We start from the raw sequence: 13,819 nt of genomic DNA on the forward strand, positions 1-13,819 counted from the left end.
CAGGTTTATTTTATAAAATTCAAACTTTGCATTGAAAGTGACATGCACATCTTATGCATGCACAATGGTTATAAATGAGGACCTTGGTTTACCACCGAATAGGTCAGGGCACTTAATATTATATTCTCCAAATTTGGGTCGGACTGGATTGCAGGTCAAAAACAAACGAACAAAATAAAATAAGCATTTTGCTCTTATACTGACATTTTACAAACTAATTAGAAGAAAGTTTGATTTCTTTACGTTAATGTAAATGTTCTTTTAGAGTTACAGTTTTCTTTTAATTTATTTGTTATTATATTATTTATTTTGCTGATAAAGACTAAATTTTTTCTTCAGTTCATTCTTTGATTGTGATAAATTCAAGAAAAATCTGTCAGTGTGACTACTTCTTGTTTTTTCTATATTTTGGATCGTGGCTTATTATTTGAAGGTGATGTTGGTGGAGAATCACTGCATTACAGGGTTTATTTAAGTTACCATCCAGTGAATGTCAGGACAAGTTTCCTTTGTTTTGTTTTTTTTTTAAATCAAAATATGATTCAGCAAATGTTTGCCAATTAAATTTAGCAGACAAATCAAGATTGCTGGAACATGACAAACATGATGAGTCTTAACTTTAGTTAAAGACAGTGACTGACTAATGTTTGGTTTTTTAAAAAATATTTTTAGGTCTAAACACACTGCCACTCAGCAGAATTTATCCGTCACTATGAACGATGTAATCTGAACAGGCCTTGAGATTAGGACAGTTTAGATTTAAATAAAACTCACAAACCAGTACAGCCCTCACATATTCACACACAAACTGCCACTGTACATTCTCTTCATTTTTCTGCTACTCATTAAAACATTCAAATAAACACAGCTGTCACCACACAGACGAGAGTGAAGACCCGTTTTGCCTCTCGGAGCTGTTGCTTCGGTCCATATATTTTGTTTCCACCTCTGGCGGGAACATAGATTGTTTTTTCTTCAAATAGAATTCTTTCATTGAACTCTTCAAAAGACCAGTATTGATAGTGATGTTGAGCAACACTTTATAAGTGAAGCTATGCTACAACACGGAGGAGCCTGGCCTCCCCTTCCCCCTCCTTTGGTTCATCCTGGTGTAGCAGATCTACTCGTCTGGGCTTTGGGAGTTTTTAGTCTCCAGGGGCTCATCCCTCTGATCTGCCTGCCAAACTTCTCTCTCCTCTGTCGTCTCTCGGTGTCCAAATCCTTTCCTTTATCTTTGTTTCGTGATGCTTCTCTCTTCCACTATTTTCCATGTTTTCCTACACCTCAAGCGTTTTTCAGCATCTTATCTGTATTCCAACTTTCTCTTGAACAAGAGGCACTTTTCACTTTCAGATTTCACCACTTCTTCCTTCCTTCAATTCGTCTTCCTCTCCCAGTGATCCGGCTCCATTGCAGCCGTGCATAATTAGGCCTAAACACAAGGCTGTGCAAGCTCACATCTGGAAGGAGTTTGGACATGGCAGTTTCCTACCAAGACGACTAAATATTTAGGTTGAGAGTTACTGCATGTGGAGGAACTCGTGATAGAAGGGGCGGGAAGGGGAGAGAAATTGGGAGCTGGAGATAAAGACAGCGTGGAGATAGGACAGACGACTGCAGTGCATGGCGGGTAGCATGAAACAAGTGATAAGTGTTGAGATTACAGAAATAGTGTGGTGTGTCATAACACAACAAAGTGTCATCAAAGAGCTAAACATGATGCAGGAAGGAGTGATAACATCGAGGTGGCCGTTTGCTGCTTTCTTGGTTGGCAGCAACAACAAACATCCAGTTAATAGTTTTAATAAACCAATCCCTGCTGGGATTTCCCATGAGGCTGAGGGGCCTCAGCTGGAATGTTCACAGGGGCCAGCTGTAGTCCATTACATGGAGCATGCATCCCCGGAAGCTTTGGGCCTGGTGTCCTCCAGTATGGAAGAGAGCGTTCCCCCAGGATGGCCCTCAACAGAGTGAACGCTGAGTCTGATTCTGCAGGGAGGAACCAGAACCCAGCGAACGCTCCCCTGCTGCACCTGGGACACTAACAGCCCTCGCTGAGCAGGCGGAGGAATGTCAGGAATAACACGAATATCAACACAACTTCTCACATTCCACATCTGGAGCTAATGTCATGTGCAATGATGGGAGCACAGGAACTTGAAGACAGGACTGAATCGTCAGGAAAACAAACTTTCCAGACACCAGAGTTCCTGAAGGAGGTTGAGAAAACTGGCGAACAACAACTGGATCTTTTATTGCTCGCTGAAAAAGTCCCTAAGAGTTTCGCAGGGTGCTAAACGTGCACAAAAACAACTCAACCAAAATTAGTAGGTGTGACGATGGAGGATTATCCTCAATCACCTCAAACACTGCCACCCTAGCCATTTTTTCCTCCATTTCTTGCCCATATGCTGCCCAGATGTTTATCCTGCTTTTATTAAGCTGGAAAAAAAGAGGCTATAAATGCACCGCTGGCTGCCTTTAGCTCTCCTGGGGCTCAAATCCCAGTACTTTACCTCATATGCTTTGTGCAGTGGTGTAGCTCAACATGTTTTTGCTTTCCTGTGCCAGTGAGTGGTAATACCTCTCCCATTCAGTTAGACACACAGTAACGCACTGTGAAAACAAGTAATGTCTTCAAAAAGTCCGAACAGCTGTAAAGAAAGTGTTGCACCACACAAACAAACAGCCAGTAAGATGGCTAACCATTGACCAATTAGCCACCAATTCCAGCTTTGAGTGCATCTTTGTCCATGTGGTTCTATCATCCATCTTTGATGCAAACAAGCCACACAAACGACAGCTTTCCAATTAAGAATACCCAACGTTAGTAACCTCAGACGCAGAGATATCCACCTCCTCACCAACAGGAAATTATCCGCCAGGGTGTTGCTGCATCTAAAGTAGGAGCCAACCCACCAATACTGCAATAAATCTGATTTAAAATAGTGAGTGTGTTTTTGTTTATTGGAGGTTTGCTAAGGCCAAGTCAGCTGGGCCATGTGCAGCCAGACACATTCACCATGACAGAGCTGTGTCAGAGAGGCAGGGCCACACAGATGATGCTCATAGTCACTCCCTCCCATTTATCCTGCTAATGCTTTACAGAAACAGCCTTCCACTGCACATCTAAACTAGATCAAGATGTAAACTTCTAACCTCACATGGCCTCTAACTTCATTAAGTCATCAATACAGTATAACCTAAGGTCACCACTCTCCAGAGGAAAAACTGAACTCTAAGAAACCATTTGTTCAATTTTCAGTCTGTACTTTCAGCAGGATGAAAACGACATTTGTGTCAGACTTAAATATATTTAGGAACACGTTTGTGGTTTCAGAAGAAACCTTGTGTAACAGAGGTTAGTGATGCGACCCCTCAGCTAATCCCATTCTCAAGTTTGCATTTTCTTAATGGTAGGACAAAGGCTACTATTATCAATAATAATAATATAATGATTATAATAATGTTATTATCAATATTATTATTAGTAATAACAAAATAACAAAGAAATAACAATAACAACAATTAATAACACTAATAACAATATTTCTAATAATGCAGGATATTATTAAGAATAGTTATAACATTCAAAGTGCTTCACACAAATCCTATGGCACCTTGATATCGGTGAGGGTAAGCTACATCTGAAGCTTGAAGGTGTCAAACCAAAGTGCTTGTTAATTGGTTAATTGCCACCACCAAACATTTATTCTCAATCATCAAAGACAAGGCTGGTAATAGTTCACTTATAATAATAATTTAAGACCTCCACTACCTCCTTAGGCAGTAGGCCTTTGTATTTTGGTGGGTTATGTAAATGTTATTGTAAATACTTGTTTTGTTGTTGTTGTTGTTGTTGTTGTCAAGTCTTTATAAACTATATATCCTAAATCGGGGTGTTTTTTGTGTTTGTAAATGTTTCGGGCAGAGAGAACAGTTATTGATTCTATACATGTCTTGTACATGTAGTGGAATCAACAATTAAACTGACTGATGTGTGCAGGACATGAATGGATGGAAGGATGGATGGATGGTTGGATGGCATCCATACTCACAGAGTGACGGTCCTGTTGGGGAGCAGACTGGCATCTGGGACCTCCGTCAGCTCCTCCTTGTTACAGCTGACCCTCCTCCCCACAGTTTGGACACCATGGCCCTTGGAGCGCTCGTCCGTGCAGCTGCAGCCGCTGGTGGAGGTGAGCAGCCCGGGGCAGGTCTGTGAGAGCCGCAGCTCCGAGGCCAGCAGCAGCATCATCAGCATCAGCACCACTCGGCCCGGGGGCTGAGGGATGCCCCAGCCTGGAGCAAACATTGTCCTTGGGCTGGATCTCACCTCAGCCGCCTCCAGTCATCCCATTTCTCCAGCATGGAGCAGAGGAAACGGAGCAGGTCTACAGAGGCTTGGATGGATGGATGGATGGATGGATGGATGGATGGATGGGTGGATGGGTGGAGGTCCGCTAATTAGGAGTAGACGCACATCATCCGGTCCTTGTAAAAAATATGTGTTGTCCGGTTCTGGCACGGCAGAAAAAACCTCAGCTTGGTCCAAATGCCCAACAAATCCAATAAAGCGTAAACAGAAGCGAACAGTCAGTGGGAAAACAAAGTGAAGTGCTGGGATGAATGGTTTGGGGAGGTGTGGGGGAGCGTCCACATTACCGTTATCTCAGCTCACCGCGGTATAATCCAATGGTGATGGTTCAGATCCGCAGCTCCCGCTGTCACTCACACCAACACTTTTCCTGGAGGAAAGAAATGTGTCCTTCAAACTTTTTTCTTGTACTTTTCCTTGTTTGGAAACTTTTTTCCCGTTTCTCGCTTTCAGTCGTGGAGCTGCGCACGTTTTACGCACCGCTGTAAAACCATAACAGGCAAGAGGGGAAAAGTCTGAGTAGTTTAAAAGAGGGGATAGCCAGTCCTGGTCGTGTCCTGCAGTGAGAGAAGTTTAATGTAACCCAACAGTTTCCCTGCCTGTCTGTCTCTGTCACATTCAGACTCAGTCTCTGCCCACAGTGTCTCTGCGCTCCGCTCCCCGCGGTCCTAGCGCCTCCAGCCGGGGAGGAGACACTCCCTCCTCCTCCACCTCACAGACCCCCGACCGACATAACGGAACAAATACAATGCATTTAATTAGGTAAATATCAATACTGAATGAAAGTTTAATAAAATTCCAACTTCATTTAAAAAATAAATACAAAAATTAAATTGGATTAAATAAAATAGTAAAGTACAAAAATTAGATAAAATAAACAAGGATGAAATACAAAATTTAACATCAATTTCCATTTGAAAAGAAAAAACAAATATTAAAATACTTTTAAAAGACAAAAAGCTAACATTTTATGAGGTAAAATATCAATAAATCAGAAAAATAACAAATGATAAATTGTTTTTTTTTTGTTTTTTTTTAGAAGTAAACCATTGAACCTTTTAAAATTATGATTTATTCTAGTTTTCATTTCTATCTTAAATGTCTGATGTGCCTGATTTTCAAGAGCAAAAAAAAAAAAAAAAGGAACGAGATATAATACATTAATAATCAAATTAATTTGACACTATGCAGAAGTGTTAAATCATATACACATTAGTGTGAAAAATTAACACGTGAAAGAGTTATTTGAGCCTCAAGTGTTTTCTTTTATAACTAGTGTAAAAAAGTGTTTAAGCCAGAGTGGATTTGTTACCATAGTAAATGATCAACACTGCTGTGAGTCGTATTCACACTATCCGTTGTTATTATTATTGAAACTGGAGTGTTAATTTTTATAGTTATAAAAGAGTTATAGTTTTTTTTTTCCTCAATTTAGAGTAAATGTTACTCTGAAATCTAAACACCGCAGAAAGAGTTAATTTAACACCAATAAGGACCAGACCGACTGGGACACAGTGTTAAATTTAACTCTAAGTGTTGATTTAACGCTGCAAAATTTGCTATGGTGGAAAAGTGCTACAGGGGAAGAATTGGTCATGATGTAAATCATATTGATATCTGCATTAGGTAATGATGAAAATTCAGTCTCCATGTGTCCAGCAAGCTTTATATTTAAAATAATAAAGCAAGTCATACATTAAAAGTTATTAAGACTGAAGTTCCCAATATTAACCAGGTATAGTTTTACTTCATCAAGCCACACAAACCCACCAAACAATATAATTCAAAGCTTTAAACAGAGCACATTTCCCTTTGCAAACCAATGACAGACATGTTGTTAAGGTTGATAAACTACATGGACCAAGAGATTTACTGAGAGCTGATTGCAAGGCCAAAGACTCAAACTTGAACCATGAACAAAATCAACGTTCCAAAAACACTCAAACCCTTTGTTAGAAGTTGTTAACTAAATCATTTTTCCCCTCATTCCTACCTCAAGGCTTCCTGCATGCATGTGTGGAAAGTTTCCTAAATACAGAAACAGATTCCTGATTTTAAATGAGTTTTGGATATAGGAGAAGTCTGACTGGACGGTGAATGCGGGGATTCAAATCCATAGGGAGCGTTTCAAAATATGAGAAGGTGAGCTCTTGAAGGAAGAATTGAAACAATTGGGCCTGACATGTTCTCACTGACAAATCCAAAAGTGCAGGCACCTTGGTTCTGGTAGTATAATGGTGTACTGTGCTCTGACCCACACACGGACCCCCGGTTTGTTATTCCTGTACATGATACTGTACAGAGGAGCTGGCTCAGAAAGCCGCAGTGATTATTGAAAAAGAGCACAGGAGTGGGCGCCCACTCAGCAATGAAACACAGGGCTGTTTATCCAAGCTGTTAAATAAGGCTTCAAGTACAACACCCCCCTCTGACTGCACAAGCTCAAATCTCTCTCATCTGGAGAGCACAGTTTCCATTTTAAATGTCACGTCCCAAACTGCACATTACATCAAATTGTACTTAATGACAACCAGACAAACTTTTATGTCGTTCCAACATTTTTTTGTCCAAGCACTCCAACGGCACCCCTCGCCCCTTGTAGCGAAGCAAGCAATCTATCCTTTCTCCTGTTGCACATCTGGACCTCATTCCAGGTGGGCTTTTAAGGAAAGAGGAGAACAAGAAGGAAAGGTGGAAAGTGAAGAAGCTTGGAGGTGCAAAACTGCAATGTCATAGTTTCCACTTTTGTATAAGTCAAAGCCATTCATGACGTGTGAAAGATATGCAAGTTTGTCGATGACTCCCCAGTGTTTGTGTTGTCTTTGGGAATCAATTTTAAAACAGTGAGCCCTCAGTGCAGACAGAGGCAGAACGAGGCGGATCTTAGTCTGAACCACAGCTTAGGATAAACAAAAGAAAGCTCACAGCAAAGAAACCAGCATCAGGCCTGGGACAGACCTGTCTGTGGTTCCTGAAGAACCTCTGACATCTAGTGGTGTGATCTGCTCTTCACAGACACACTGTCCTCTCTCAGGTCCTCATATAAGACAAGTGTAGCTAGTCGACAGTTAATGTCTGCTGTGGGTTGGGTCCATTACATTTTTCAAATACAATTACATCTTTGATTATCCATGTTCATCTAAAACACAATTACAATTACAGTGACCTGCATTTTTTTCCAATTGCAATTATTATTTCCCCCCTGAAAGTCAATTATAATTACAAAAGTTAAATTACAATTAATCACAATTACTAAGCCCAAAATATATAAGCTTCCTCTTGTGTTAGCATCTCTGCTAACGGGTCAGTTTTGACCCATGTCTTGAATCAGCTGTAAAACACACAAAAATATGATCTATCATCTAATTTGTTTCTCATCTCTTGGTTACCTTGTTAGGCTTCCTAATCAATGAAAATATTGGTATTAATGTTTTTGGTGTGGGTGTCTGAGCTTTTTTTCTGTCAGTAGATGCCTCCAAAATGGTAAATTGATCCTCAAGAGAGCAGACAGGTAGTGGGAAAAGTTGATATGAAACTTTAATAATTAACCACATACGTGTAAGCCATAGAACTGTGACATTGGTCCCCAGGTTCACGTTTAAATTGTAACTGACAGTTCTTCTAGAACTTCCATGTCAATTACAATCACAAAGTCAACAATTATTTGAACTAAATGACAATTCAATTACAATTAAAACAGAAACAGATTTCAAAACATTTTAAAATGATAAAAACAGTTATAATTGGCTGTGGTAAGTCCCTCTAAATATGTGTACATGGAAACTGTGACATAAAGCAGCAGGAGAAACATCATTAAAATGTCAAATGCTTAAAAGAAGCTTCATCTTACCATTACTATACATAATGAATAAGTGAATGAATGACTTGACGTATTTATGAAAAAATGGCTAAAATGGCCTTATTGTCTGTCCAATGGTCTAGATTGGTTTCAAATTGTACAGTTAACTCAAGCACACTAAGAATGAATAAAACTGCAATCAGCAAACTTCAGTCAAACTTGTCTGTGCCTTGTACGCAGGTAAACAAACCAAGCGTTCCTTGTTTACGTCACTTCTGCATTTTAGGCCTTGTCTCTCGCCTTGAAATCTGTGAGAAAATCTGCAACAAAAGTTGTAGATATAATAGCCATGCACAAAAGATATATTTTTACTGTCAAATCAGTTATGATGTATGTCGTTAAAAAGAATAAGTTGTGTTGGTGATGGCACATGCACTTTAAATCTGGCTGGCTGCTGATCACTTATCCAATCAGATTACCCAGGTCGAGATTATTGCCGGGGTTCCACCCGTCAGTCCACAAATAGTGCAGGTTCTCAGTTCCATAGTAAAATACAGTCTTCCAGATAAACTGCAGGGAACGATCCATCAATTCATTTCTCCATTGTTGCTCTTGTAGTTGCAGAAGATGAATATACACAACTGATTTTAAAGTAAACACATTTAAATTCACAATCCATCCAAGATGAAAATTCTTCATCTAACTTTTTAGATAATGTACCCCCAATAGGAGGTACATTGTTAAGTTTCTTGGTTGAGGCAACTTCAACTCATGGCATTTAAACAATGAAATCCATCTTCCAACCAGCTGTTTACAACAATGACCAGGACTTCCTAGTGGTTACATTGCCACCGATCAGTCAATTCCAAATTATTTGACATAGTTTGAACATTAAGTCTTGATTTGCATTGTATGTGGTCTCACCATTAAGAAGTCCTGGAATTGCTGCTCAGAGTTTGAATGTTACATAGTCTTATTTGGATACTCGCATTCTTTTACAGCCTGAAAACACATGTGAAGTGTCTGGAATAAATATAGTAGAATATGTTTAGAAGTGTTGGTAATTTACTGGCGACTTGCCCCAAAGCCTTTTGGGAATAATTCACTGCTCTACAAACCTGCGTAAAATAACTCTGCAGTGGAGATTAATTTATTCATAAAAACCTCTCCATATTTATTGTAAAACATACAGCAAACTGTTTATTGTTGGAGTTTTTGACATACAGTATACCTTCCTGAGGTGATGCTGCCATCTTGTGGTGGAGTGAACAGCTACACAGCTATGGTCTATCATTAAACTGAATGACTAATGTCAAACAGTCCAATGTGTGAATGGCCTCATTTAAAAGGGCCTGATTAAAAAAACAAGAGCTTCTTTACAGTCAGGGTCATTTCATGCAGGTAGACACTTTGGCTCTGCTGCAGTAAATCCTAATACATTCCATGTGTCTCTCATCTCGGGGGGCAACATTTGTTTTATTTTAGTAGAAGTTCCCATTTGCAGTTATAAGTTTAAATCAGATCTCCTTGCTGTTTCGGTCTTGACACAGACTGATTCCAGTTATCATGCAGGCGTTACTGAGTTCACCAAACCTGTCCTACCACAGGGAGAAGTCATGTTCCTTCCTGTCACAACATTTTCCATATCAAGTCACCTTTCATCCCTGATCATGTGACTCAGTGCACTGTGACACTATCTTTATGAAAAACACGGTGTACTTTGTTTTAGTGTTATCAAGCTTCTGCCTTTGTGCAAATATGTGACCACATATCAACACTTCTCTGCCCGCAAGCGAAGAGCATGGTGCTAAATGGCCCCAAAATAGTAATCTTTTACAATTGTGATTTAGATGTTGACCTAAAATCCAAATGTGTCATTAGATTACACAGTTAACACTGTTCCTTTACATGAAAAAGAAAGTGATCACTTTTCCACCCAAGCAGTGGGAAGGACCAGACTAATAGGTTTCTTTCCTTTTAATTTCAATAAATTATTCACACATATCATCAAAAACTGATAAGACATTTTAGAATAAAATGACAAGCTATACAAAATGAAATTACAGAACAGCATTTAAAGCACATTGTGTAGTAAAACCAGTTACTTCTCAGATACAGATATGTTTTTCTTTGTATACATATGTTGGATTTCACCTCAAACAATTAATCTCTTCTAAGCTCGTGTTTGACTTGACGTCAGAAAAATGCACACTCAGCTTTTTTGCTATAATAAAACTGGGATTGACGCCGTCATATATACATAACTTACCCTAGTACCCATAGGGCACCTCACAACCACATGTGGTGAAGCTCTTCAGGACTTCCTTGTGTCTGTGCTGCCGTTTCTTCTTCCTAGTATCAGAAAAACATCAGATTTCTTGTTGTTCATACATGTTAATCATGTAATGTAATCAACTTGCTTGTCAACATACCAACTTTCCTCAAATAAGAATGAAGCAGCTTGTATTCTTTGCAATTCTGAAAAGTTGGAGCTGTCAGATGATTAATGCAAATTCCAACACAAACATTGTTGCCAAGACATTATCTAGTTTTATTAAGCGCCACATGAAATGTGAACATTGAAGTGTTTCAGTTTTTCTGTAACTGGACATGAGTAGCGTCATCCTTTTTTCCCCACTCTAAATGTCTTGGCCATACATTTTTTTTTTCCAATAATCATGTATCATAGAACACAATTCAATCACAAAAACACTGTAAATACTTTAGATTGAATAAATCTTTTGTCCCTCAAAAGCAACAAAACAGCCACACAAGTCTGCAATTCATTGTTGTTTTTGTCATTTCTCCTTTTTGCTAAGAAAAGAAACAGAAAATCTTCAAGGCATTTGGCTGGACTTCAGCACATAACTTTGTCTTCTGTAACAACTTGCAGCCCAGTTCCCTTTTCTTTCTCATGCACAAAGGGAAGTCACGCAGCAGCCCAACACACGTGCACGTGAAGCATGCATTCATCGTCACCTAAACAGCACTGTCAGTGAACAGTCCATTATTTACACTGTATGTTGTGCAGGTGAGACTTCCATCACCTTGGAACAGCGGGAAAATCCATCGAAGCTGCTGCTGACGCTCAGTTGGTCCTGCTTAGAGACTTAAGTTGCAAAATCTGGCCTGCATATGATGTGGCTTGAGTCGATGGCAGCTGGGAATCATTAAGCTAAGAATAACCTATAGTGAATGCGGAGACTGTGCCGTGTGACAAGCTAAGCACCAATTTTCATACAGTTACACATAAAGGCAGAAGGAGTATCATAATAAAGCAGAATATAGATAAATCTCAACAAAAGAAAATCTCCAGCCAGTGTCGGCATGTGTCCACCTCCGTGTTTCGTGCCAAGGTCTGTGAGTGAGTCAGATGGAGCTGAGGTTCAGCACTTATTGGCGAGGTGACACCACGGCTTGAGGAGACGTGCCTGGGCCTTGATATCTCTCTTTGGCGTGTTTCTCACAGTACATCACATCTCCCACCCAGAAGTGTCCCCTCATCCTGAGGTTGAGACCACAGTCTGTGCATGTGTAGCACTCCGGGTGGCGGTAGTGGTCATCTGTGATGCGCACGGCCTGTGTGCTGAGGGAAGGGAAACATACAATGGTTATTGGTTAGTGTGAATTGGTCAGCAATAGGAAGTCACACTCTTCCTCATCTGTTACCAATGTTACCTTGTTCATGTAATTGTGTAACAAATAGGGATGCTTGAGATCAGCACGTTATCAGTACTGGCTGATATTAGCTTTAAAATTAAGAATCAGACATGTGCCATTCCACCGATATAATTAACCTAACAAATAAAAGGCTTTGCTTCCTTGATCAACCCATAAACATCATACGTAGATGCCTCATCACCCGTGGAGAAGCTTGACTAAGTGCAGCCAACTTGTGTGTGGGGAGTAGACTGCAGGAGTGCTTGTAAATCAATAGACGTACAAGGCCCTCAGCAATCTCAAAGTGGAATAAGTCACTTTTGAAATGGTTTGATTTCTCTCATCATACATAGCTATGAAACAGAAGGCTTGGATCTTGTAAAAATACCATTTTGACCACTTCAATACAAACTTTAAGTAGGTAGTATAGTTTTGCTCAAAAACAATTGTCATGAATAAAAATGACATGTTTTCCATAACATAATTTGAAGTATTTCTCTTATTTTGCACAAAGAAAGATTACTGGTTACATCATTTTCAGCTTTGTCTTATGTCTGTATTTGCCAGGAGGCCAACATGATAAAGGCATGCAGAACAATTATGTATGTTAATTCCACTACAGCAACTAGATTATCTCTTCAATCAGGTGTGGGGAAAAATAACAGTATCGGTTATCAGCCAAATGAGTTGTAAAATATCAGCATTTCATATATTGACAAAAAAATCCAATACTGAGCATCTCTATTAAAAACCTGAGGCAACTAACAGTTTTTATTTGAGGCAATATTGGAGTAAATTATTGTGAACACTTTACATAAACTCACACAATGCTGGAGCCACACCTCTCACAGGTGTGGGACTTGTTGACTCCTCCCACTGTTTGGCTCGGTTTGGGAATGTTGGGCGACAGCTTCCCTGGAAACCTCAGGGTAGCCTCTGGAGACACAGACAAAACCAGCAGAGCGACATATGAAGACGTCCTGACATGTTTGTGTATCTGCTTATCCCATCAACACCCTGTTCCCCTTCACTGTCCCATCAGTGGAGCTTGTTTGTGTTCCACCATCACCCAAAGGCTCCGCTGCATCAAACATCGGCCATTTACACATCATGTAAGTATGTTAGCACTATCCGCACCAATTCTCATCATCCAAGCTAAAAGGGAAAAAGAGGACATCCCATAATATATTGCTCTCTGCAGGGAACTGCTCACTGGATTCCTCAATCCAGCCCAGGTGATGTCCATATGGGCTTGAGCAACTCATTCCTGTTTGTGCTGTTCCAGTGATTCTCACAGAGTGGCGTGTGTAAATCAATAGGTCACAGCAGGTAGCGAGCATAAATCTATTTTCATCTCTAGATAATATACGTCTACATGAACTATCAACCTTTCAATCACAATCACTATGCACTGCTTCCAAACTAAAACACTTGAAGTATGAATGAAAACACTTTCTATAGTATGTTCATTTTTTCATTTAGATCTTTATCTTTTTTAGCTTCTTATTGTTTCAGGGAGAACTTCTGACCTTTCTCATCAGCCTCTAGAACCTCCTGCAGCATTTTGAAGGTGTTGGATTGACGTGGGGGTGTGCGAGACTCCTTGTTCTCCCGGATCATCTTGTACACCTCCGAGTCCTTGTCGAACCGCTGCATGACGAATTCAGAACTAGAGCTGCTGCAAAAATAAGAAATACAACCAACGTTTAGTATCGCAGGTTAGCTCGTTCCAGCGAGGCTAACTAGAGCCGGTATGAAACACAATGTCCGTGTGTGCTGCAGAGTGAGAATCAAAGGTGACAGAGCGGATAGGTGAAGCTGTCTGCCATGTGTAAATTTATTTCTTAGGAAGAGCACCAGTTCTCAGAGAAGTTCCTCACATAAAATATTTTAGCAAGATCGCCTCAAGACAACGAGCAAAAGAAAAGACTTTGCACGCAACAGTTACTGAAAAGTAAAATGAATTTAAGCCTAAAATTAAA

The 13,819-nt window shown here is 39.9% G+C and overlaps 2 protein-coding genes across 5 annotated transcripts in view; both read right to left on the reverse strand.

The window, feature by feature from the left end:
• Nucleotides 1–5,020, reverse strand: part of adgra2 (adhesion G protein-coupled receptor A2) — a 54,438-nt gene extending 49,418 nt beyond the window's left edge. The window contains exons 1-2 of one of the 2 annotated variants that reach the window (XM_028456712.1): nucleotides 4,859–5,020; nucleotides 4,059–4,748 (exon numbers count right to left, since the gene is read on the reverse strand). In XM_028456712.1, the coding sequence (XP_028312513.1) occupies nucleotides 4,059–4,315 (257 nt within the window). In that variant the 5' untranslated portion in view covers nucleotides 4,316–4,748; nucleotides 4,859–5,020. Of the gene's footprint in view, nucleotides 1–4,058 lie in introns of both variants that reach the window. The other variant, XM_028456710.1, reaches the window with a different exon arrangement.
• Nucleotides 5,021–10,139: 5,119 nt separating this feature from the next.
• Nucleotides 10,140–13,819, reverse strand: part of pdlim2 (PDZ and LIM domain 2 (mystique)) — a 42,222-nt gene continuing 38,542 nt past the window's right edge. Inside the window, exons 8-11 of one of the 3 annotated variants that reach the window (XR_003674804.1) lie at nucleotides 13,367–13,515; nucleotides 12,662–12,773; nucleotides 10,610–11,763; nucleotides 10,140–10,529 (exon numbers count right to left, since the gene is read on the reverse strand). Coding sequence is in view for 2 of the 3 variants with exons in the window: in XM_028457648.1 (XP_028313449.1) it covers nucleotides 11,571–11,763; nucleotides 12,662–12,773; nucleotides 13,367–13,515 (454 nt within the window). In the remaining variant the exon portion in view is untranslated. Of the gene's footprint in view, nucleotides 11,764–12,661; nucleotides 12,774–13,366; nucleotides 13,516–13,819 lie in introns of all 3 variants that reach the window. The other 2 variants (XM_028457649.1, XM_028457648.1) reach the window with 2 other exon arrangements.

Source organism: Gouania willdenowi, chromosome 9, assembly GCF_900634775.1.
Source record: "Gouania willdenowi chromosome 9, fGouWil2.1, whole genome shotgun sequence".
In the NCBI taxonomy this organism is placed as follows: Eukaryota; Metazoa; Chordata; class Actinopteri; order Blenniiformes; family Gobiesocidae; genus Gouania; species Gouania willdenowi.